Source organism: Thamnophis elegans, chromosome 11 (assembly GCF_009769535.1).
Source record: "Thamnophis elegans isolate rThaEle1 chromosome 11, rThaEle1.pri, whole genome shotgun sequence".
In the NCBI taxonomy this organism is placed as follows: Eukaryota; Metazoa; Chordata; class Lepidosauria; order Squamata; family Colubridae; genus Thamnophis; species Thamnophis elegans.
This window is the reverse complement of record NC_045551.1, coordinates 11599562-11627001: the sequence shown is the minus strand read 5'-3', so window position 1 is coordinate 11627001 and position 27440 is coordinate 11599562. Positions and strand designations below refer to the sequence as shown.

The window sequence follows — 27440 nt, the reverse complement described above, 5'->3', positions numbered from 1 at the left end:
AGTCCTGGGTCTTGTCAAAATTCTTATTTAAGAATTCAGCTGTAATAGAAAACAAGATATTCCTATTAACTTTATAGTATTCTATACATGGTATATTAGGAGAGGAGAAATGTGCGGTCTTATCTTTTAGATCTTTGAATACAGGTAATATTAAACAATATTGTATTCCTGCTTTTTTATTTTCATCTTGTTAGTTTTTATTAAAATGTTTAGATTTTTTGGTAATTTTCCTAATAAAAATAATGTTTAATTCTAATTTACTATGTTTTTTAGTGTATAAAGAGACAAATACTAAAGAACCTCTGTGGCTTAATACATAGATACATCTAAAGGATAAAATAACAAAATAGGACAAGTTGATTTAAGCAGAAAATGAAATAAGGCTACTCCTAGCCTTATCTTTAAAATAGAAATAGAACTTAACACATATTATTTTTTTCCTATTTTAACCCAACAATCCTGCAGAAAAGAAACCGTAGTCTAGAAGAAGATTTTATTCCTTAGTATGTTAATTTTACATACCGGTAGATTTTTATAATCTAACCGGGAATTACACCATTAAACCCTTTAAAATATTGCTTTTGGTATGTTTATCTATAAAAACCTGGATATAAACCTAGTATTATTAGTATTGTTTACATAGTTAAATCCCTTGCAAACTGGATTCATACTGTTTTTTTGTTTCTTTTCTCCTCTACAGGGTCTGAATGTAATCTTTAATGTAGCCTTGGCTCTCTTAAAGGTAAGATAATTTTGTGAAATTCTTCTTATCTTTCTGTATTCACTCACTTCAGCAAGTTCACAGAAAGTACCTTGGTGAATAGTAAATGTTACTATATTACCTATATCCGGATAATTTTGTTTACTATTTTGATTAATTGGTTTCAGGAAAACGTAATAGAAAAGAGAACATACTCTCACCTAATTTATAAAAATTAAAAGTACCTTTGGTAGATGAGTGGCTAAATATATTTGTTAAATAAATTAATATAAATGAACAAATGAATAATTTTGTTTCAGCTAAGTGACCTCAGCTAAATATGGTTGGCCATAAACAAATTGCAGTTTTTTTCCTGGTTGACTATAATAATCTACAAAGCTTTCCCTTTACCTTGAACATTGGGCATTATCTAACAAAATGAAATTCAATGGTGAAAAAAATAAGGTTCTACATTTAGGTAAGAAATACATAATGCACAGGTACACTATATGTGGTACCTTGCTCAATAGTAGTAACTGTGAGAGGGATCTTGGATTCCTAGTGGACAACCATTTAAATATGAGCCAGCAGTGTGAAGCAGCTGCCAAAAAAGCCAACACAGTTCTACAATTCATCAGTGGAACAACTTGACTCCAGAAGTTGTGAATGCTCCAATACTAGAAGTTTTTAAGAAGATGTTGGATAATCATTTGTCTGAAATGGTATAGGGTTTCCTGTCTAGGCAGGGGGTTGGATTAGAAGACTTCCAAGGTCCCTTCCAACTCTGTTATTCTATTATACCTGTTATGGAAGGAATTTAAATTTCTTGGCACAAACTTGGAACAACAAATTGTGCTATTGTGCTACCATGCTATTTTAAAAGTAGCAAATATGTGACTTGCTAATGGTGTGCAAGTGATAGAAATGTCTAGCAAGTGATAGAATATGTGCAATAATCTATATCCTGCTTGTATAATTGTCTTCTTTTCTTGAATATGTCTCAAGAAGGTTTCTTCACTTGCACTGAATGTGAGCCTGTTCAAAATCTCTTGTCTGAAGCTCCTTAACAGGAAGGTTTACATACTGTGCATTCTCTTTAGCAAGTTCTTTGTCACTTTCCACAGCTATAGTACTTTAGGAACACAGCTAAAGTATTTTCCACTCTTCTGTTTTTATTCGTCTTTGTTTAAATATTGTAGTTTCATCCGTATCAACTCAATTATTCTTTTCATTCGCATTTTTATTTTTCATAATAGTCCTTTTGCTTTCAGCTGGGCCTTCTCCCCTCCCCCCCTTGCTGCTATAAGTATTAGTAGCAGCATTAATTCTTGAAAAAATGCTCAGAACAACAGATACTGCCAAGCCTTTTCACACAGTTGCAGTGATGACATCCAGTACAATTTTTCTTCAGCAGTAAGGCATGATGGTGGTTTCATCATGAGCCCATCATTTAAGATCAGTTTGAATAAGATGACCTTCATTCCTATTCTTTTCTGTACTGCTGATTCCATGACCCAAGTGAGCTTGTGTAGATATCTTGAAGCCTTGTCTTTTTTTTTGCCATAGGAAACATCTTGAGGTTAATTAATTAAAAAAAAACACTTTATTATGGCCAAAGACCATATACAATATACAGTTAAAATATTAATAAGGTACAGAAGCATAAAGCTACGTTATGAAAGGCAAAGCATAATTACAAGAATTTTCCAGAAAGCTCACCAGGTTCCTGAAAAACTGGAAGATCAGTTGAGAAGGTCACAATTTTAAGTATGCAGCCGTTTGATTCCTCTGTTGAAACAATCAAGCAAGCTCATAAGGAGCTCACAAAATATAATATTTATTTCCCTCTTTACTCTTATATTTAGTTAGAATTTAGGTGCATATCATTTGGAAACAATCTGAGTCAATGTTACCACATATGATGGTTGAAGCAAATTATCTGGGAACATCCTTAATTCACCTTATATTATTACTTGGGTTTGAATTTTCTTTAAGTAGACAAATCACTTTTGATCTCATTTATTGTGGCTTTTCTTCTTGGCATTAGCTGTTCTCAACACTGATAAAATAATAGACAACCTCAAGTGGAATATTTGGGATTCAGATCTTCAAACAGATAAAAATCCGATTTTTTTACTTGCATTATAGTTCAATAAATATCCCTTCTTGATCCATTCCCAGATACTTTAAAATTTTACATATCTGACATGGAAGATTTTTCACCTTGGTTCTAAGTTATCTATTAGGGTGACAAACAGCAAATTCATCAATATCACCTATGAAAAGTATATCTGTATATGTACCAATACAGATTCTACAATTTAAATCCTCCTTTTTTTTTTGCCTTTCCTTTTCCATAGCTCAATAAGAATCCTAGATTTTCACTTTTCAGACTTGTTTCAAGGTGGCAGTTAAATGTTGTTGTAACTAGCATAGAATTGCCAACAGAAATTGTAATTTTTATTGCTTTAATACATTTTATTTCTGCTGTTTAATTCTATTTCTGTAAGCTGTCCTGAGGCTCTGGGGAATAGATTGTATACAAATATAGTAAATAATTAAGCACAAAGAAGATTATTTTATGCCCATATTTTACATTTCTATTTAAAGTATCATCTGAGTTCCATTTAAATTAGGACATCATCCTCCAATTATATTTTTTTCATTTGCCATTGAAATATCTGTGTGGAAAGGACCATATCATAATTATAGCTTGCTCCATATATTTATAATGTCTATATAATGTATATATAATATTTGCATGTTTGCATAGGTGTTTTACATTAATCAGCTATATTTGTATTATTAATTCAATTTCTTTATTCAAGGGATAGCTCTAAATAATTAAAAATGGGATTAAGCTGATATTTAAAAAATGACAATATTTCACAGTTAGTACAAAGAGAGCATTTTAATCGTTTAAGAAATTCAGAAAACAACTGAATATCATAATGGCTAAAAAAAGATTTGAATTTCCCCCAAAGTGTGAAATATTTGTTAGAAAACTAATCATTGAAATCTTATTTAGTTCACAAGCTTGTTTTCCATTCTACAGTGGAAACATTAGAATACAAAACTTGAAAGATTCTGTCACCTTCAAATGTTTTTGAGCACCTAATAGAAATATCACAGATCTATTTCTTACATTTTATGGTTTACTAGTCCCTGAATTAACAGTATTTCTCTCTGTAGGCATTTGCCTTAAAAGTTTGCAGCTTCCTTGATTATAGTTTTAAGTGAATGGTGTTCAATCTGTTCTAGCAGATTTCCTCTGTTGGCAAGGAATTACTTTACTATGAAAGAATAATTTTGAGACCATCTGTCAAATTAATTCCATTTTCAAAAAACTTTGTCACATAAATGCTTGGTTCATGCACAACATGTAGTTCGCATGTGTGCATCTTCACATTATGGCAACAAGTCATTGTTAAAACATATTTAGGCTTTTTTGCTTGAACAGTTTTTGTGTAAATTTAGTCAGCTAGTAAATTTTCCTATAAAACCTAATTTATATGCATATCTCAGGCACTGCTTTCAAACTTTTATCTGTGGGTACTTTCAGCAAATATATTTGGCTTCTAAAGAATATTATGTTTGCTATTTTATGAGAGTAAGCTGCTAGGAATCTTCTGACAAGATATAAATGTAAATAATAAATTCTTTTTCATTAAATGCTTGATGCGCATCTAGAGTTGTGTTAAAAAAGAAACATTTATTTTCATCAATAAGCAAACTTGCAACATTATTTTCTGTAAGAATTATTGTATTTATGCTATATATATTATTTGAGCTTAGCAGCCCTTTTTAAATCATTTTTTAAAATGAGATAGTATAATAATATATATGAATGGCCTTGGAGACCAGTCAAAGAGATGCTCTTAGGGAATGGTCAGATAAGAGGGTATAGCCACATAGAGCTAGAGGGTCAGGGGGGACCCACCCTAAGTTACGGGCTGCAAAGGTGACAGTGGCAGAATTGTACTTTCATACTTGCAAGAGTTTGTTAATATAACTTTACAAGAAAGTATAATTCTCTGGCCAGGGTTCCTCTGGTCTACCTGGTAAGACTGACAGATATTGTTGAATGAATGTTTGAATGTTTATTTTATTTATATGCCGCCCTTTTCCCCTGAAGGGGACTCAGGGCGGCTCACAACTCAAACCAGGGAAGGGGGGGATACAGACAAAATTAAAAATGACACAAAACAATGCATGATTTAAAACACACAACAGTCATACCATTTGAGACGGGGGCAACGGTTCTTTAGCCCCAGGCCTGTCGGTACAGCCAGGTTTTAAGGGCTTTGCGGAAGGCCTGGAGGGTGGTGAGGGTTCGAATCTCCATGGGGAGCTCGTTCCAGAGGGTCGGAGCAGCCACAGAGAAGGCTCTCCTCCGGGTAGTCGCCCGTCGACACTGGCCGGCGGATGGAATTCGGAGGAGGCCTAATCTGTGGGATCTAATCGGTCTAGTGGAGGTAATTGGCAGCAGGCGGTCTCTCAAGTACCCAGGTCCAATACCAGGGCTTTATAAATGACGACTAGCGCCTTGAAGCGTATCCGGAGACCAATAGGCAGCCAGTGCAGCTCGCGGAGGATAGGTGTTACGTGGGTGAACCGAGGTGCATTGTATCATTTTCATAGTGTTGATTGTTGTCTACAGAGTGATGTGATTATTCAGTCTTTTAGTTTTTTCAGCTAAATTGAGGTGCTGAACTCCTTACAATAACTCAACACCCTTGTGTTGAGTGGAATTCTTTGGCGACCGTAGGATACAGCCATATATGGTGACTGAGTATTTCTCAGTTTGCTAGGATGAAGAGGCCAACAACATATTATTTTAGGAAATGAAAAGACAAATTGCTCCTGTCACAAAAAAACAAAAACAAAGCAAGTCACAACTGAGAAAAGGAGCCATGGTGTATTTATTAATACAGAAAAAAAGACAAGGACAAAATTTACCCTCTTTGTTATATGTAGTACTTCTATGGAAAGTTACGAAGAAGACAAAACTTTTTGACAAGATGTTCTTCCACAGTCTACCTGTGAATGCCACAATAATTTTCAGAACTAGAACATCAACAAAACTTGAACAAGCAAAGCACAACTGTGGGTTATGCATGACAAACTCCCTTTAGTTTAGTCTCTATCCTTGCCAGCACATGCTGTCATATACAGTAGGTGTTTCCAGAACTACCGTAGGAGATCTGGGGTTATTGAGAAGATCATCAGGACTCTCTTAAAGAGTAAATGAATTTGTAGGAGGAACAGGCTGATATTTATTTGCTTCCTGACTTCTCCATCTTTTCTTTTTAACTCAGACCTGATTTCATTTTAGAATACTGTAAGAATATTTGGTGTGCTATCTCTTCTGAACACCAGAGAGCAGTGTCCATTGGCCTTAATGTGTCTTGAATGACTGATTGGATTAAGTATACAGAGTGCATAGCTACTGTTGATTCCCCCAGATGGAAATACTTATGAAAGAATCGGTGTTTCTTAAATAACTGAATATGCTGAATCCTGATACAGTGCGACATATTGTTTTCTTCCTTTTTCTATATATGATTCCCTTATCACAATAAGAATAAACAATTTTAGTAACTTATCCCTTTCTTTTAAAATACAACAAAAAAATTCATTTTAATGTATGCCGATTACACCAGGGGAGCTGGTGTGAAGGACTACAGTGAGGTGGCAGTTTCCCAGGAAAGAGGGAGCACATTCCAGAAAGAAGGGAGGTACAAGGGGTCCCACAGCCCGAAGATTGGCAGAGGACAGAGATAGTTAGAATGGCCCCTACTTAGAATCTCCGGAGTAAATCTGTTAGGCTGAGGGTAATAAGGGTTTGGCAAAATTCTTGTCTGCCAAACAAAATTATTTATGTGTAGGCAAATAGAGATCTGACTCTGGCTGAACTGTTCCATGTCCTTCTTGGGCTTATTCTGACATGTTCCTAATATCAAAAAAGCAATTAATAAGTAATTTACAAAGGTAATTAAGAAAGGAAGTTTGTGAACCCTGTCAGTGTCTTTTTAAATGTGCTGAACCACAGTTTGGGCTGCGTTGGCTTTCCCTCTTCTCCTAGCGCTCTAGACCTACCAGAGACAGTGATTTTGCAGTCCACCATTTCTTTCCCAGAAGTGCTCAGTAATAATTATTGTGTCAGGGTTCTTTTGTGAGTTGACATATTATATCTATCACCAAACTTTCCCATTTCTTTCCCCTCCTGAACTCATTATCTTCAGTTTCATCTATAATTCCATAACACTGATATCTAAATGTTAACCAGTGTTTATATTATAATTCCTGGAATCTAAAGGAGTCAGTTCCCCAATATTTTGCGGGGTCTATTGTTGGTTTTGATTATGAGTTTTTAAGGTTGCATGTTCTTATAAAACTGCCAAGAGTTCTGAGGGATGAAGGATGCTAAGACCCTAGAAAGAGTCCAATTATCTTTGGTAACTGCGTAGCTGCTCTCTATGGAATCTAGGAACAATTCCCTTGGCTCCTCCCCACTGCTCCAAAGCATGATATCGGGATCACATTCCCTTGTCTCCTCCCCATTGGTCCAAGGCTCAGGCGCCTCCTGGTGGCCAACCAGCCTCTCTGCGCCCTGCTCGGAGTCAGAACCCTGTCCAGGGTCCTCCACAGCTGACTCATAGGGCCCCTTGGTGTCGGAGTCTGGTGGCAGCTCCAACGGCTCCTGCTGGGCCACAACACAGTTGTAAGCGAAGGATTCCTTGTCAACACATTTTTCTAGGTCGTTCATTTGGTGCGGGGGCAAGGAAGAATAACTGTTACGGTAATTTTTTGTCCCACAAAGTTTCAGTTGTTACTATCCTCTCAGATAATAGGTAATCTCTATGTTCTCTATTGCGGATATGTCATCTTGCAAAACTGAGAATTAAGCATTAGATTCTTATTATGAAGGTTCTATTGTGTTTGGCCTGACAAATGCATCGAAACCTCAACTCAGTCAATCAATAGTTGATCATAGCCTTAATGAGAACTACAGATATGCTTTATTCCATGTTGCCTGGAAGTTGAGTCATGGCAACTGGACTTCTTTTCTTGTTAATTTGAAACATTTTCCTGCTTATCCCGAGTAGCTTCTTCAGACTGGCTGAAAAAGCTACTTGGATAAGTAGCAAAATATTTCCAACCAACAAGAAAAGAAGTCCAGTTGCCATGACTCAACTTTCAGATAGCTCTACCTGGATGACTGAGAATCTTCATCGACATTGATTCCAAGTTATGTTATATATACTGTATAAGGGTGCTCCCCCTTCCTATTTTTCATTTGTTTGATGGACTACTCAAGTGTGTGGAGTCCAGCATGTAGCCTAGAGACAAAATTTTAAATCATGTATTCATAATTTCTTGGGCAACTGGGGAATTAACTCATTAATTGGCATCTTCTACACCAAACCAGAAAGTCACTGAAAATGTTGGGTGTTTCAACCTGAATGATAGCTAATGTAAGTAAGAGCCTCGGTGGCACGGTGGTGAGTATACAGTACTGCAGGCTACTTCTGCTGCCTGCAATTTGGTAGTTCGAATCTCACCAGGCTCAAGATTGATTCAGCCTTCCATCCTTCCGAGGTGGATAAAATGACGACCCAGATTGTTGGGGGCAATAGGCTGACTCTGTAAACTGGTTAGAGAGGGCTGTAAAGCACTGCGAAGCAGTATATAAGTGTAAGTGCTATTGCTAATGTACACAAGTCAGGCAGAATCTCTTTCAAGCAGCAGAGAGATCTGATCTAGCCCTAGGCACACTGAAAACTATAGCAGAACAATCATAGCAATGACACTTCGCTACCTTACTTCAAAGCCAGACATAGGCAACGTGGTGTCTTCCTGTTATTTTTGGACAACTCCTATCATATTACATTATTGGTCATGCTGATTGGAGCAGTTTTGCATTCTGGTCTCAAATCGCTCTGCCTGTTTTAGATAGTGGGAAGGGAGAACTGGCCACTATTTTGTGAATCCAACATTATTTCTCTCTTCCGAGCCTCTGATCTAGCCCTAGGCACACTGAAAGCTATAGCAGAACAATCATAGCAATAGCAATAGCAGTTAGACTTATATACCGCTTCATAGGGCTTTCAGCTGTCTCTAAGCGGTTTACAGAGTCAGCATATCGCCCCCACAGTCTGGGTCCTCATTTTACCCACCTCGGAAGGATGGAAGGCTGAGTTAGCCTTGAGCCGATGAGATTTGAACCGCTGAACTGCTGGTAACAGTGGCTGCAGTACGGCACTCTAACCACTGCGCCACCTCGGCTTTATCATAAATGGCTCAAGCTACCAAGTTCAATCACCTTCATAAAATGCATAAAGTAACATGTGTACCATATACAAAGAATGGACTAGATTAATTGAAGGGGAAATATCAGTGGACATTATTTTGCAGACCATAATTGCCAAGGCCAGGGTGTATAAAGCTAGGTCATGTGGAGGAAAAAAATGTTAAAATATTCCTCATGCAGATGAATATACAAAAAAGATTTCTATGTTGTCTTGTATATGACATCTTTCATGTCAGACATAATTTCAGTTACCCCCCCCCCCCAATTTAATATTGTTCTAGGCTTAGAATGCTTATTTCCTATATCTAGACTGGCCTTTGTGAATTTCTGAAATTTTAGCTACATAAAGCTGTCTGTCCGGAAAAGTATAATTTGCGTTGCACAAACAGCACAAATGCAGACATTTCACAGTTTTAGCACTGGGCTATTCTATTTTTCCACCTGCCTTGCATTCATGCAGCAATCTGGGTGGGACTGACAGGTTTTCCCCTCCCTATGTTCTCCACTCCGTAGGTCTAGGCAGGATTACATCTTGATTGGAAAGCCTGTATCTATCGTGGTTAGTATTATGGTTGAATTTCAATCCGACTTGCCTAAGCAAGAGACAGCAAGGTTGTCTGTGTGCTGGGGAGCTAACATATATGGAAGGAAGGCGGATCTGGAGGGTCGCTCACCATTGGCTTCTTATGACAGCATTCTCCTCCGAGGCATCCTCTGCATGCTCATTCAGCTGCCTCCGCCTTCCCCTCCCCCTCCCCCTCCCCCTCCTTTTCTATCACTTCATTACCGATTCACAGAGAGAGGCGGCAGCAGCAGCAGACGCCTAACCACGCTTGTCACGAATCAGGGATTGCAATGAGCTCATCCTTTTTTCTCTTTGCAGCTTTACAACCAGCCTTGGCTTTTGGCTCTTTCTCCTTCTCCTCCTTGTACTTACACGCACTTCCAAGCAAGCCGGGCCATTGCAGCCCTTTTCCTGCATCATTCTCTGCCATTTTTCTCTTTTTTTCCAGGCATTTTTAGATCCAAGTCTTCAGCTTATATTTGCAGCTGTACTTTGGTATGCCGGCTTCTTCTGTGCTTCTTCCAAACATGTTTTCTGGGGGGATTTTTTTAAGTGTTATATTTGGTTGTCCCTGTTGTGGACAATAAATGCATTGGTTTCCAAGAGACCTAAATCTGGCTCCCATAATACTATAGTGGAGAACTGTGGCTTAAGAAGACAGCATTTCTCATTCTGGATACTTGCAGTCTTTTGCTGATGGAGGAAGGGGTGTCTTGCCCAACCCCAGCTCCCAAGCTCGCGCCACCCATCAGAAGGACCCAGGATATTCACGATGAGAGAAGCAAGCTTGTGAATGAGTATGCTTGTCGAGTGCTGGAACTTCTGGGGATGGGGCATCGCCTGTTCGTGCCTCGTCTTCTTGCGGTGAGATCCTTGTTTTGCAAAAATGAGGTGTCTAGCAAATCTGTCATTCTTGTCTACTGTCTGTCTGCTTTCACATATCCGGTTCATCTAGTAGTTAATTGAGAGGGTCTGTCTCTTTTATTCATTCGAGTTGGGAAGCAATGACACTTTGCTACCTTACTTCAAAGCCAGACATAGGCAACGTGGTGTCTTCCTATTATTTTTGGACAACTCCCATCATATTAAATTATTGGTCATGCTGATTGGAGCAGTTTTGCATTCTGGTCTCAAATCGCTCTGCCTGTTTTAGATAGTGGGAAGGGAGAACTGGCCACTATTTTGTGAACCCAACATTATTTCTCTTTTCCGAGCCTCTGATTTTTATTTTTTAATGCTCCGTTATGTAATTTTCAAAAGCATGAAAATGGGAGGGAAAAAACCCCAGGTAATTTTAAATGAATGTCATTTTTTAAAAACCCCATGTTGTAGGACTTGTTGCATCTGCCTTTCTACTGAGATACAAAGGACAATTTCGTTGGTGTCCTAAGCAAACAATTATTTTTGAGGTGGATTCTAGAATAAGGATATTGGCATGAAAATAACAATGTCTGATTAAATAATAAAAATATAATTATTAAAGAACTGTGATTCTGAAATGTTTATGCATATACTTGTCCTTGATCTGGTGGTGAATATGGAGATGCTATTTCACAAGCAAAGGATACAAGTTTGACGTAACCAAACTTTATCCTAAAACTCTTTGGATGCTTCTGAATTTCAATTCTTTGCACTATTCTGGCCCATCAGCTTATTTAATAAATTGGCAAGATACCATCAAAACATGTTAACATTCTAGTGAATAAATATTATCAAAATCAAAAGATGAAACATTTCTATTATTTTTAAATTTTTGATCTGTCTGACTCCCAAGATTTGTCATTCTCTAATTTATAATCCCTCATGTCCTTTAAAAAATCAGGTTTCATAGCAATATATTTCATTCAGTGTCTTTTAGTCCTGGATTGTAGCTGTTCCAATACAAAGTCAGTGATAAACATAAGAGTTTCTTCTCTATTAACATGTCCTTAAAATGGCTAAGAATCTGTTAAGCTTAACTGTTGCCTCTAGAAAAGCAGTATATGTACGTGGGTAAACTTTAGCAGTTCAACTACCATAACCAGTAAGTGATCCTGCTATCATCCTTATTTATTTCATTTCATTTCATTTCCCTTTATTTGTATGCTGCCCTTTTCCCTGGGGGGACTCATGGCGGCTCACAGTTCAAAAAGGGGGGGGGGGACAAACAATTTTCCAACATGAAGACAATACAACATATTAAAAAGAAAACACAACAGTCACACAATTCGGGTGGGGTTAGAATCTTAACCCCAGGCCAGCCGGGACAGCCAGATCTTTAAAGCGGCGCGGAAGGACTGGAGGGTGGTGAGGGTCCGAATCTCCACGGGGAGTTCGTTCCAGAGGGTCGGAGCAGCCACCGAGAAGGCTCTCCTCCGGGTAGTTGCCAGTCTGCACTGGCTGGATGATGGAATTTGGAGGAGGCCTAATCGATGTGATCGTATCGGTCTAGTGGAGGTAATTGGCAGTATTTCTATAATGTCCCTCAATAAATTGTACATATTGTTGACATAAGAGAGAAATTGCTACTTCTTTTAAAAAACAATTTTTGGGGGCACTCTTGTAAATCTTAACAAAGGATATTCAAAAATTTTGTATAGTAAATATATAAATTCAGATGTGAGATCAAGGAATGTTCCATTTGGTATATTATTTCCAGTATGTGTCTATAGAACATACAGGTGTGTGTGTGTGTGTGTGTGTGTGTGTGTGTGTGGCTTTTATTTGCTGCAATTTGTCACCAATATCTCATATTTAACTAAAGCAAAGGTGGGCTGTCTTTTGGAAACAGTAAATCCAAATCATTTGAAATAAATTAACAAGATCCATTAGTGTAAATCAGTAGTAGTCAACCTGGTCCCTACCGCCCACTAGTGGGCGTTCCAGCTTTCATGGTGGGCGGTAGGAGTTTTGTCCGATACTGAAGCACTTTCCTTTTTTTTTAAATTTAATTGACTTTTTTTAAAAATGTCTTCACATTATTTAAAAACATTTTCATTAGGTTTTCATAAAATCACCATTACTGTGGAACCGGTGGGCGGTTAGAAAATTTTACTACTAACAGAGATACAAAAGTGGGCGGTAGGTATAAAAAGGTTGACAACCCCTGGTCTAAATCCAAAAAACAAGTATAGTATAATGATTAAAATGTTGGATCAGGAGCAAAAAGGCCAGATTCTAGTCTACTAAAAGCTCATTGGATAACTTTGGGCCAGATACTCTTACCTTATGGGGTTGTTGTAGACCTGATGGGAGAAAAGAGCACTTTGTGCCCTGCATTGAGCTCCTGAATGAAAGGTAGGATATAAACCTAATAACTAAATACAAATAGGAAACAAGTTGCTTATCCCATTCACATTTTATTTATTATTTATTTATTTATTTGTCTTGTATGCCGCCCACTCCCGGAGGACTCCGGGTGGCTCACAAAAGACAAGGGAAAGGGGGGAAACGAGACAAAGACAACATATTAAAAACAAAACCAACATTCACAATTTCCGTGGAGGTAGATGCTTCTCAGCTCCCCCCAGCCTACTGGAACAGCCAGGACTTGGTGGCTTTGCGGAAGGCCGGGAGGGTAGTAAAGGTCCGGATCTCAACAGGGAGCTCGTTCCAGAGGGCCGGAGCTGCAAAAGAGAAGGCTCTCCCCTGGGGAGTCGCCAGCCGACATTGGCTGGCAGATGGAACATAAGTTATTAGGTGATTCCTGTCATATATTTCTTTTTATCAATTTTATTTTGTTTCTTGGCCTTTTGACTACTACAATTTTGTAGAAGATACTGACCCCACCCACCCCAAATTAGTCCTATATATGTAAAGTCTACAGTCAATATGTAAAGTATATTATATAATCCCATGAATCTGTTTGAGAACACTGTCAAATAAGGTTTTGTAGATTGTTTAAAATGTTTTTTTGGGGTTTTTTAAGAATACTTAAAAGCTTAATACTTTTAACTTTGAAGCAATGCAACCAAATGCACATAAAACTAGACTTCTGTGATTTTTCTGATAACTGTTATCTTTATTACTAGGGGCATAAACAAAATGTAAAAAAAATGCTTGTTTTGAATCTGGAACAAACTATTATGTTCCTAAAGTTCTGCCAAGATTGCTGAATATGGATTCCACAATAAATTTACTACAAATGTTGGAGAAGTCTGTAATACCTCACCAAACTTACCCATTACTTTTGCATGATCTCTGTTACTTTATATCCTCTTATCACCTCCCCCCCTCCATCTCTTAGCACCCATATATTATCTTCGGTTCACCGACAAATGCGCGCTTGACAAAAGCGCGCCGACGAAACCACAGGAAAAAACCACGAGTTTAAAATTGTGCCGACGAATGAGCGCAGAAGCGCGCCGACAACAGCGCGCTGACAGAAGCGCGCTCTAAACCTAACCCTAAACGTAACCCTAAACCTAACCCTAACCTTAACCCTAAACCTAACCCTGAATCTAACCCTAACCCTTACCCTAACCCTTACCTTAACCATAATCGCGCTTCTGTCGCCGCTCTTTTGTCGGCCCGCCTTTGTGGGCACACTGTCAATGTCGCGGTTTTATCACTGCGGTTTTGTCGGTGCGCTGTTGTTCGGCGCGCATTTGATGGTCACGATTATCTTCTATACCTATTTCTTATTTCACTGATCTCAGGAATAAGAAACAGATTCCTAGCATGGTAGATGCTGAATTTCTCATCACATTTTCTTCCTACTGCTCTGTCTCCCCTCGGCTATTGTAGCTGATATCTCATTTGACACATCTCATTGGCCTTCCTACTTCTAATTTCCTTGATCCAAACCCTCCCCTCCCCATATATCCATTCAGCTGCCACTATGATGTCCACACATACCCATCACCAAAGAAAGCCTTGGCTTTCTTCCCACTCTTACTCTACCCCAACCATTCTGCTTTAAAACAACCACATTTTGTTCTATATCTGGGGCAAAGCAGCTGCTATCATGTACAGATCAAACCATCTGGTAGCACTTTTTCAAACAAACACATTTTATTAAAAGGCGTAAGCTTTCATGAGCAATAAGTTTAATCAGATATTAGTTTAGTCAATTCATGCATCTTCTGGAGCTCACAAAAATGTATGCCTTTCAATAAAATGTGTTAATCTGAAAAGATGTTGCCAGACACCTCCTGAATTTTTGCTACTGTAGACTAACAACCAGATGAAAATATCTGAAATGCAGCTTGGTTTGATCGCGAACTATCTAAAGCCAGACATTCAAGCAATCTGTTTCATCCTGTTCAAATACTTTATCCATTGTCTTTTTCTAGTTCTCAGAATTTCCAACAGTTTATGTAGTCTACGATCAGTTTGCATCAGAAACTGAAAAGTTATCTGAATTTCTGAACACTATTTCAAAATTAGGACGTTTTGATAGTTCTCGTCCAAGACAGACCTAAAAATATTTACTCCAGGACACATTGATAGGTTTTTCTTGCATGTGGTGCCCACAAAATTTATACTTTGAAGGCATTCTTTCAATAATTTTTCTCCATGTCCAATTTTTACACATATTGCCATTGGAAAATATGTCTGCTTTCCCTATCCTGATCATGAAAGATAATAATTTCTTACTTGTCATGATTTTTTCTAAGTTTGTGACTGCTTTTCTCAGTAGAATTACTAATGCATTTACCTTTCAAGCACATAGAATAGAATTCTTTATTGGCCAAGTGTGATTGGACACACAAAGGAATTTATCTCTGGCACATAAGCTTTTAGTGTAACAAGTGATGAATCATAATAATAATTATAAGATACAGTAATCAGAAATCATAAGATACAACACTAAGTGATAGTCATAGGATACTAAATAAGCAATCAATGTAAATAATACTGGGATACTAAATACCGTGTTTCCCTGAAAATATGACATGTCCTGAAAATAAGGCCATGCCACATTTTTCGGGTGGGCAAAAATAAAAGCCCTCTCCTCAGAATAAGCCCCCTGGCCAACTCCCCCCCCCCTTGGTCAGGCAGAGTGCTGCTCACTGACCTAGCGGTATCCTGAAGGCGCCAAGCAGTGGGAACCAGGGGGGGCAAAGGCACTCACATTGCTTGGCGCCTTCGGGATACTGCTAGGTCAGTGAGTGGCGCTGTGCCCAGTTGGAGAGGAGGGTTGCCGGGCGGTTGCTCTCTGGCAAGCGGGCTCCCGAAGAGCTGGGCACAGCCTCAGGGTCGAACAGATGTGTTGTGCTATCGCAGCAGCGCAACACAGCAGCCATGAAGTGACCACGCTCATGAGCAGCCACCCGGAAAACCCCCTTTCCAGTCGGACACAGCACCATTCATTGACTTAGGGTTATCGCCAAGCCGTGTGAGCGCCTGTTTGCTGCCCCACGGCTCCCACGGCTTGGCACCTTTGGAAGGCCCCTAGGTCAGTGGATGGGGCTCTGCATGGCTGGAGAGGGGGGTTGCGTGAGCGGCTTTTCCGCTCCCTGCTCATGTGCCTCCCAGCCTCACGATGCCCTTTCCCAACTCTCCCTGCAGAGCCAGGGCACCTCCGCTGCTGCTGCCGCCTGCCGTCCCACGTTGTTTTTTTCTGTGGCTTCCAACACGGAGGTAGGATGCCAGTCTTCCAGCAGTGGCCGCTCTGGGAGTATGCTCTATGGTTGTACACTCTGGGAGTACGCTCTGCCGGCAGCCGGCCCACAACCATAGAGAGTTGGGCAAGGACATCATGAGACTGGGGGGCCCACAAGCGGGGAGCGAAAAAGCTGCTCATGCAAACCCCCTCTCCAGCCATGCTCCAGCACCCTGGCCAGGAGCAGTAGCACAAGAACCACCACCACTGCCCCCTTGCAGCGGCAGGAACAGTGGGTGGGAAGACCACCCGCCCAGCCAGCAAACTCTGCCCTGTGTGCCTGAACTGGGGCCGCAAAAGAAGCCCGCTCGGGCGGGAAGGGAAGCTCCATCCTGCTTGTCCTGGCTGGCAGCTCTGCTCCCTTGCTCTTCTGGGTTTCGGCGCACCAGCCACCTGGTCTTCACATGCACATGCATGCCAGAAACCGGAAGACCAGATGGCCGGTGCACACATCATCTTCCCAGCGCATGCATGTGCTCCAGGTTGCTGCTCTTTCAGTTTCTGGCACTCCCGCTTGTGTGAAGACCAGCTGGCCAGCACGTTGGAACCATGAAGAGCAATGGGCAACAGCTCCACATGCCAGGAGAGATGGCTCTGCATGCCATTTCCATCACATGTGCCATAGGTTCGCCATCACAGATATAGGTTCCTAATGGAAGGCAGGTTGGTAGCAATTGGTTTCCCCCCCCCCCCAGTTCTAACTATCTGTTGAAGTCTATTGTCTATCATATATATTTTGAGCTAAAAATAATGCTCAGTTCTTCATTATCGGATGTAAAGTGGTCACTTTTTCCCTCTTTGTTCACTTTTTCAATCTTTCTTTCTGTACAAGAAATACTGTATCTGCGTTGTAATCTCTTGTTTTGATTTCAGCTATAGTTTTGCCATTCCTTTAATGAATGGGATTACCCATTCAATTTTTCCAATTTCAGCCAGCGCAATAACTTTTTGTTCATGATGAAAGTTGCTCAAAAGAACACTCTAATATCCTAGAAACACAGGATCTGGAATGGAACAGACTCAAAGGCACACAGATCTGTTCCTTGTAGAAAAAGCTTTCCCTTTCCTTTCTTGATAGGAAAACCATGCACTGCACCACCGGTGGAGATTTTAAAGAAAAGGTTGGATAACCATTTGTCTGGGATGATCTAAGTTCTCCTGCCATGTGCAGGGGGTTAAGACTAGAATGCCCCCAAGTTCCCTTTCAGCCCTAGGATTCTATCAGTCTAAGATGTAACAATTAAGCATTTAATCTTGCATATATTTCATTGTGGTGGGTGACCGTTGACAAGTGTTTTCCGATTTCGCTCTTTTGATTGTCAGTGACATTTACTTTCCAATTTCTCTTTTAGCTAGATTCTAAAGAACTTTAAACTCAAATCATCTCTATCTAGAACAGTGTTGGTTTGATCTTGGCTGATTTCCAAGGCAGTGTAGACATTTAACCCACTTTATGCTTTAATTAGGGATATGGTAGCTCAGTGGCTAAGACGCTGAGCTTGTCGATCAGAAAAAGTTGGCAGTTTGATGGTTCGAATCCCTAACGCTGCATAACAGAGTGAGCTCCCGTTACTTGTCCCAGCTTCTGCCAACCTAGCAGTTCGAAAGCCTGCGAAAATGCAAGTAGAAAAATAGAACCACCTTTGGTGGGAAGGTAACAGCGTAGCAGGGGTGGGTTGCTAATCCCATTCCAACCGGTTCGATTGGAACGGGGCCGGCGGCGTCCTCGTGCACGCGCGCAGTTCACGCATGTGTCTTAGCGCCTGCGCGATGCTCCAGCTGCTCGCGGAGACTCGCGCAGGCGCTGTATGTGCCATCCAGCTGCTCGCGGAGAATCGCGCAGGAGCTGTATGTGCCATGCGCCTGCGTGGAAGCTCAGAACCCTTCATAGACCGGTAAGGAGCGCGGGCGGGCGGTGGGCCCTTCGCCGTTCCCGGAAGTTACTTACTTCCGGGTTTGCTGACCAACCGGTTCGCGGGGACCGCCGCGAACCGGTTGAAACCCACCCTTGCAGCGTAGCATATGCCTTCGGCATTTAGTCATGCCGGCCACATGACTACGGAGACGTCTTCGGACAGCACTGGCTCTTCGGCTTTGAAACAAAGATGGGCACCGCCCTCTAGAGTTGGGAATGACTAGCACATATGTGCAAAGGGAACCTTTACCTTTATGCTTTAACTTTCCTTTGCAAGCAGCCTTAACTTTGGGGAGGGGGCGGTCTGGTGCAGGGCTTCCTCCCTCTTGGATATGTTCTTTGTAGAGAGTATTAGGGAAGAAGATTTTTTGAGGCTGTTTGATGCTTATTCCTGTCCAGGGTCCCACTTGCTGTAGCTACACCTGGGGTTCAGTTCTTCTTTGAACTTCATTGCCCCCATCTGGAATCTCTTTGACACCTGTGGGGCTTAACGCTACTGTTGAATAGAGTGATGTAGCAGCCAGGTTTAGCTTGACTCCCATCCAGCTTCTTTCTTCCATCCTGGTCTGGTGCCATGGTGCCATTAGTGCTGCCACTCGTCCATTACATTCTGTTTATAACCAAATTGCTGGGCAAACCCCCCCCCCATTGTTTTCACTGTTGCTGTTTTCACTCCTCATGCCCTGACTCCAACCATTGACCTAACTTCTGTGGTTTCTCAAAGGTTCTGCTACCAGACAACCTTATGGCAGAAGCTTCCGTAGTACCAGGTCCCTCTTTTCTAGGCATTCTGCCAAGCAAAACCTCCTGGCCAACTGCCTGGATCCTTTGCCAACTTTTGCTGGCCAACGTGCCAGCTGGACTTGCTAGGACCTACTGTTGCTTTTCCTGAGCTTTTTGGTGCTTGCTAATCCACTCACCAAACTCTAACCTGTAGTATTCCAATCTTTCACAACCTTGCTTGTTTCTTCCTTTCTCCCCGGACCTTGACACGCTAGAGCTCTTTTGCCTTATCAGTAGCCCTGGAACCTTCACTATTGGACTAAGCTTGAGGTATTCTTTTTTCTGCTCAGTTATCCATTTCTAGTAGCAAGCCTGCTTTTCAAGTCCCTCCCCCCTTTGAATGCACTTTCAAGTCAAGATATATGCGATCTGCAGAGTGAACTCAGGAATCATCCTGTCATATATAGAGCTGAGGTGGCGCAGTGGTTAAATGCAGCACTGCAGGCTACTTCAGCTGACTGCAGTTCTGCAGTTCGGCTGTTCAAATCTCACCAGCTCAGGGTTGACTCAGCCTTCCATCCTTCCGAGGTGGGTAAAATGAGGACCCGGATTGTTGTTGGGGGCAATATGCTGACTCTGTAAACCGCTTAGAGAGGGCTGAAAGCCCTATGAAGCGGTATATAAGTCGAACTGCTATATCTAATATACCCTTTAGTTTTACTATATTCCCCATTCTAGCATGATGTTTTGCTGTAATTAATAAAGCAAAAATAAAATTATCTATTATCTGATATTTGAGGGACTGCCGCAAAGATGAGGCGGGGGCAAACTATTTTCCAAAGCACCTGGAGGGAAAACAAGAAACAATGGATGGAAACTAATCAAGGAGAGAAGCAATCTAGAACTAAGGAGAAATTTCCGAACAGTCAGAACAATTGACCAATGGAATGGTTAATTCAGAAGTTGGGGGTGCTCCATCACTAGAGGCTTTCAAAAAGAGATCGGACAGCCATTTGTCTGAAATGGTTTAGGGTCTCCTGCTCCAGCAGGAGGGTTGAACTAGATAACCTCCAAGGTCCCTTCCAACTCTATGTCCTATCTCTATTAGGCATTCTATACCTATCTGTTGTGGCCCAGCAGGAGCCATTGGAGCTGCCACCACACTCCGACAGCGAGGGGCCCTATGAGTTGGCTCTAGAGGATGTGGAGGACCCTGGACAGGGTGCCGACTCCGAGCAGGTTGCAGAGAGGCTGGTTGCCCACCAGGAGGCGCCTGAGCCTTGGACCAGTGGGGAGGAGACAAGGGAGTGTGATCCCGACATCATGCATTGGAGTAGTGGGGAGGAGCCAAGGGAGTTGTTCCTGGATGCCCATCAACGAAGAGCTAATAGGCATAAGGAGCAGTTACGCAGTTACAGGAGATAATCGTACTCAGCTGGTGGTAATTAGGCTCCTCTCAAGACTATAAAAGGAATGCTTGTGCACACGCCCTCTTTGCAGGAGTCAACGCATTCATAAAGTTGGAGAACTTTTGTGGCTAGCTTGGCAGGCTGGATTGCTGCCAAGGACCTGTCTGTCTGTTAATAAATTCCTTGAAGTATCTTTGGCTCGGCGTGCTTTGGTGTGGGACGAGGGGGTCAGAACACCTATCTAACTTCATGATTCTTCCTTTTCTGATAATTGGCTCTTTGTCTTTGGTTTCAGCCTGCCTGTATGACTGTATTGTCATTAGACTGCTTGCCAAACGAATTATTGCAAACATTTAATAATTTGTATTTTCTCTTGTATTTCTTTTCATTATTATATAACTATATATTGTGCAACAATTTTTGAAAATTCTAGGCCACACGGTCTTGTTTGATATATGTTGGCATGGAGTGTTGGCATTTAATGCCGTTATTCATGCATCTTTAAAAGTTCGACAAATATTTTATGTAGTTTGTTGTATTTCGTCTGATCTATTGTTATTATATAAACTCACTTTCTAAGGGGATTGCTTCCGGAACATATGCTGACTTGGCAAATGTTTCTGTCTTTCTGTAATCTTGTTTGCAAAGGGTTTTAGAATAGTCTTTTAATCTTCTTTAATTTGATCCAATCTTCAATTGGATTCTCTTCCATGATTCCAGATAGTCCTTGACTTCCAACTGTAATTGGGCCTGGAACTATGGTCGTAAGGCATGGTGGTGCATTAAGTAGATTACCATGTGACCGCTCCAGATTTTACTTTTGAGGCAGTCATTAAGCAAATGCCCCAAATGTTAAAAGTGAATGCCACAGTCATTAAATTAACACTGTGGTTGTTAAGCAAACCCATTTTCTTCAGTGGGCAGTGGTTTTTTTGTTTTTGTTTTTGTTTTTGCTGGAAACCAGAAATAAATCCCAGAAACCAGCAAAAAATGCTGGAATGCTGCAGATGGCCATAAATGTGAGTTGGTTGCCATATGCCCAAAATGCAATTTACGTGGCTTTGTGTGTGTGCGTGTGTGTGTGGCAATCAGAACTCCAAACCGAGTTGTAAGTAGCTCTGTGTGTATGTGTGTCTTAACTTCAAATGGGAAGTGACTGGTTGTTAAGCAAGGACTACTTGTACACCTGAATAGCCCTAACCTAGTTAAAACGTTCCTCTGATTGTAAATATGCTTTACATGTTTCTTTCATTAATTCCTTTTATTTGTTGACATTCTTATTCAAGATATTTTGTCTTGCATATTCTTGCTTAATGCTGGAAGTTTGGCTTCTATTATTTTTTAACCTTATTGCCCATGACTTTTTCCTCCCCCCCCCCACCACCTTCCCCCAAAAGTCTTTTTGTTAACTAGCATGATAATTTGTTTCAGAAGCTTCCTGGAGGTGATGATATTTTGGAATATTTTTTTCTAGTCTTCTCCTTCAAGTTCTATTTTCACAGTGCATCTTTCTTCTTTCTTCAGCGTCTTAGATTCCCTTTTGCAGAAGTTAAATGGACTAAATCGGTTAGATACCAGAGATATTAACTGCTTTAGATTGTTTTTTTAAAACGGGTAGTTTGGAACCTGTGGGAACTTTTCATCCGTTGAACCGCCGAACTGCAACTAGCAGTCAGCTGAAGTGGCTGCAGTACTGCACTCTAACCACTGCGCCACCTCGGCAACATACAAACCACATTTGCAGTGTAACACTGAGGAACAAGGAGAAGATGGAGGGCCATGAGGCCTGTCCTTTTTCAAATCTTTTAGGAAGCTGATCTGGGGTTCAATTAAACCCAGTAAGATAATGAAAATGAGAGTGTGAGAACAATTTATTGAGTTCACATTTTAATTTCCCAAATAAAAATGCAAACAAATATTTATCACAAAATGTATATATTATGGGGATGAGTATGTATTTTTTGCATAGATGTTGAAATGAGAATATTGATAAATTTCTGCTTTATTTTTCTAGAAGTACTAACTCTCATAAGAGGAATTATCACAAGAGCAAATTTACTTTTTTTTAATCATTAACATAAAAAAATGGTAACACACCCAGATTCCAAGTTGTTCCGCATCTGTGGTTTTGTATATTAATTTTGGTATGTTGGCTATAACTAGAGTTTATGTGTTTACAAATGGATTTATTTGGGGGTATATTACTTACCTTTATACATAGTAAACCCTTGTTAACCATGAAGACAATTGCTGCATTGTTCTGTCATTTCTGAAGCTTTCAAAACCTTATAATACAATGGTACACAATTCAGAGATCTGAGAAATAAAAGCTATCAGCATGATTTTCACATTACTAGCTTTTTAAATATTTATTTCTCAACTTTATTATTTTACAAATAATTCAGGGTGGTGAACATATCCGACACATTCCCCTCCTCCAATTTTCTTTTTAAGTATAGAAAAATAGTGATATCTTATGTTGATTCTAATTTTCTTGTTTTTAGAAAATAGGGTTATTTAGCTTCCTATTCCACTGATTGGATTTATGCTTAAATAAATGCTACATCTTATGAAATAGAGCAAAGCTACTTTGATTCACTGTTTACACCTGCTCTTCAATATATTTCTTTTCAGACTTCCAAAGAGGATCTTCTGCAAGCTGATTTTGAAGGGGCTTTAAAGTTTTTTAGAGTACAGCTGCCTAAAAGGTACAGAGCTGAAGAAAATGCTAGAAGGCTTATGGAACAGGCCTGCAATGTCAAGGTAAGATTGATTATCTTGGACATTTTTGACATAAAATAAAGCTAATATAAAAACTGACAATTTGAGAAATCAGTAATTGAACAAAGGATATCTTTGCTAATTTTTTCTTAAACCCCTCCCCCCAAATATCACCAGAGCATCATTTACCACCCAGTTTGCTTAGACAATAAACTGGTTTATGGGGAAAAAGGAGCTGACATCACGACGACACAATAAATCATCATCATAATAATAATCAGTCAACACTTTTGCCGCTGGATGGTCCATCTGGACCTAAACCACCCCGAAGAGACAGTGACAGGGAAGAGTACTTCTTGCTGATCTCAGGGACATCGCAAAGTCCCTGATTGATCCAAGAGAATCTCTTCTAGCCAGCGAAAAAAAGCACAGCCTCAAGCTGCTGAAGTCAGGACAGCTCCGCAACGGGAGGAAAAGCGGAAAGAGAAAGTGTGTCCATCTGGTGAGGAAATATTTTTTTATAAAAGACTGCCCAAAAAAGATTGAAGTTAAATTAAATTGGTAAAGAAAAGGAAATAAGTGACGGAATTAAGCATTATTGGACAGTGTGTTATCTTTTTTATTTTATTTTTTTCAATCGATGGAAGTTTTGTGAACTTTTTTAAAGTGAAAGTTTCGGATTTTCTTCTATTTCTTTTTTTTAATCTATGGATTAAATCTTTTCCTTTACTTCTACAATACTGATTGGGATGGATTTTTTTCTTTTTATTTGGTTTCATTTAAGAACTTTGTTTCTTCTAAGCCTGAAACATAAAGAAGATTTAAAAGGTATATAAAGAGGGTAGTAATATTAGAGGGAAAAGAAGTTACACTGCCACTTGGAGGTTGGAGGTTGATACTGGAAACATTGCTTTTTCTTTTTTCCCTTTGATCATTTTGACCTTGCACTTCAAAGGCTTCAGCTTATTTATAGAGAAGAGCATGGATTGTTTACACAGGTGCTCTCTGGATGCTGGGTTCTAGCCGGAAAGAAGTGAAAACAAAGATTTGTTTTTAAACTAGAGTGGCAGTGTTTATTAATTGGAAGGATGACATAATTTCAAAAAGAAACCATAACATTACAACAGATTATGTCTGGAATTCAAAAATTATTAGAAACAACAGAGAGAATTGAGAAGAGATTGGAAAATATTGAAAATATAAACTTTAATGTGGCAAAATCTGATGGAAAAATGGAAGATACTCAGCAAATAGAAGATATTCAGCAAATGGAAAAAGTGATGGCTGGAGTCCTAAAAACCCAGGGGAAAAATGAACAAAGAGGCAAGATAACCGTGTATATTGACAGTGAACTGAGTGTGGTTGGAGATGGAAAGAGTGGAACAAGGAAAGGGAAGATAGATGGAAAGGTGCTTTACTACAGATTTCAAGGTATAGAAGAAGAAGAAAGAGAAGAATGGATGGACTTAAGGAGACAAATTTTGACAAAAACACTACTGATAACGAAAGATAAACTGATTAAGGAAACTGATGGAGGGTTTTGAGGTTTTACAAGATATGTAATAAGCAATAAGTTGAGAAGAGAAGTCCAAACAAATTTGATTAAGGAAAAAACCAGAAGACTAATTCCACAAATGGCAAAAGAAATAGGACCACACTATTACTGGAAAAACACAGGTTGAGATATGAAAATTAATAATAAAACACTAGTTAAATTTTGTTAAAATTAGAGCATTATGTTAAAAATGTAGTGTTAATGGATAAAGTTAGATAAATAATTGATAATGATAACAATGTGTATGTATGTATGTATGTATGTATGTATGTATGTATGTATGTATGTATTGGTTTGATAAGAGAAAATTTGGTAAAAATTTTAAATGGTAAAAAAGAGGAAAAAGTAAGTTAAACTTAGTCAAACTATTGTTAAATAAATGACTGATAATGATAATAATGTAATAATTTGTATTGACAGGATAAAAGGGAAATTGGATATAAATTGTACACAATGATTAAGAAAAGAGGTTTAAATTTTTTGTTATTAAACATAATTAATTTTTTATTTTGATATTGAAAATAGATAAGGGAATGCCACTATGTGGTTTTGTTTTAAATTTTGGAATGTTTGTTATAAAGGGACGTTAAAACAACTATAGTCATATGAAGGATGAGGTATGATGATAGCAATATATATAAATATATGTGATGTAAAATATATAATTTGATATGAATCAGAGGTGATGACTGTGCACGAAAGTTCTTTGTAACCAATTGACACACTTTCTACAATTTGTAATGGAGGATGATTGTGTTTGTTTTTATTCAAAAAATATTTTTTTTTATATATGTATTAAAAGAATAAACTTGTTTATGGAAAATTTGGTTGTTCTTTCTGGGGTTCAAATAGGTATCGTACTCAACACAGAGATAGATCCATACCAGAATGTTTTAATTCTTGAATAGACTAATTTGACAGGGTGTGCTCAGTCCAGGGTGCAAGGATTCTTCGGTTTTAATGCAACATGTATTTTTAAATGTTTTCAAATACTTTTGTACGCCACATTCCTTATGCTTATCTTTGACTGTAATAAAGATTGTTCGATTTGTGCAGTGCTGAGGAAAGCATTTCTTTTTTTCTTCAGGATTACTTTGAACATTTTTGCTTCTTCTATATAAAGTTTTATTGGTTATTCACAGTAAAGCCTTGGATCTGTTGCCATTTATGCACTATTCTTTAAGAATGACAACTGACAGAAGCTTTATCTTATATGCCATGATGAAGCTTTGACAGAATTGCCTATATAACCAAAAGGTTTTTATCAATTTAACAATCACATCTCTTGGTTTTCAGCACTCTTTTGTACTTCTAATAATTATTCCGTTTATCAAATACATACTTTGTTCCATTGCAAATCCTGGCAAAATTGTAGCTCAATGTAGCTTTTTAGTATGTCAGCCCCAGGGGCATTGGTTCCAATCAGATGTGAACCAGGTTACATTTCCTGACACAGGAAGCATAAAACAACAACAACAACAACAATAATTCCATTCAAAACCTGCAGATTCATTGTCAACCAAGAAGAAAAAAGAAGTATTATATGCTTCACCTTCCCCATTAGCATCACCATATTCTCAACTCTCCTGATGGAGAAAAGAATATATGTAGCTCAGGTTGAAATGTGGATTCTTTAGTGCTTTCTGAGCTTGGCTATTTGCTTGCAGACATCTCATAACCCAACTAGGTAACATCAGTGCTAGTGAGTGTGAGGGTTATCCCTGTTTTTTGATTAGTGTTAATCCCTGCTATCTACCATATTTTTCGGAGTACAAGATGCACCTTTTTTCCTCTAAAAATCTGGGTGCATCTTATACACAGAATACAGCATTTTAACTGAGCCAAGGTGGCGCAGTGGTTAAATGCAGCACTGCAGGCTACTGCTAGATCAGCAGTTCAGCGGTTCAAATCTCACCGGCTCAGGGTTGACTCAGCCTTCCATCCTTCCGAGGTGGGTAAAATGAGGACCCAGATTGTTGGGGGCAATATGCTGACTCTCTGTAAACCGCTTAGAGAGGGCTGAAAGCCCTATGAAGCGGTATATAAGTCTACTGCTATTTTGCCTCCTGAAGCGCCACCCCTTCACCAAAATGGCATAGCCTTATGGAGGCTTTCAGACAGTTCCTGGGGGCTGGGGAGGGCAGAAATGAGCAAAAACAGGCCCTTTTTTGCCCCCCCCCCCCAGCAGCACTCTATAAGCCTCCATAAGGCTATGCATGCAATTTTTTAACAAAAAAATTGTCTGTTTTCGTGAGAAACAGGCCGTTTTTTTGCTCATTTTGCCCCCCCAGGAGCACGCTGCAGCCCCCTCCCAAGGCTATTCATGCTTTAAAAAAAACCTGGCCCATTTCTGCCAAAAACGGGTTGTTTTGGGGAGGTTTGCAGAGTGCAACCCTCCCCCCCTTTTCGGAAAGCTGTTTAGTTAGAGTGGTTGATGAGAATTACATTGATCAAGTGCTGTCCCAGCAAAAACAAAGTTTTAGGTGCTACAGGTTGTCCGTTATTTCCTTCTCCAGCACATGTATAAATACCCCTGGAAACATCTACCTACCTACCTACCTACCTACCTACCTACCTACCTTCCCAGCTACCTACCTACCTACCTACCTACTCTCTCTCCCTACCTACCTACCTACTGTATTTCTCTCTCTCTCCCCCCTCTATCTACCTATCTACCTACCTACCTACCTACCTACTCTCTCCCCCCTAACTATCTACTGTGTTTCTCTCTATTTTTCTCTCTATCCCCCTACCTACCATCTTACCTACTCTCTCTCTCTCCCTACCTATCTACTGTATTTCTCTCTCTATCTCTCTCTATTTCTCTCTCTCTATCCCTCTACCTACCTATCTACACACTCTCTCCCTACCTACTGTATTTCTCTCTCTCTCTCTCTATTTCTCTCTCTCTCTATCCCTTTATCTACCTACCTAACTACTCTCTCTCTCTCC

At 39.7% G+C, this 27440-nt stretch overlaps 1 protein-coding gene across 5 annotated transcripts in view; it reads left to right on the top strand.

The window, feature by feature from the left end:
- The window catches only part of RABGAP1L (RAB GTPase activating protein 1 like), a 198861-nt gene that overhangs the window by 117824 nt on the left and 53597 nt on the right, over window positions 1-27440 (top strand). For all 5 annotated transcript variants that reach the window (XM_032226745.1, XM_032226746.1, XM_032226744.1 and 2 more), the window contains exons 17-18: window positions 701-742; window positions 22847-22975. In XM_032226745.1, the coding sequence (XP_032082636.1) occupies window positions 701-742; window positions 22847-22975 (171 nt within the window). The remainder of the gene's footprint in view (window positions 1-700; window positions 743-22846; window positions 22976-27440) is intronic.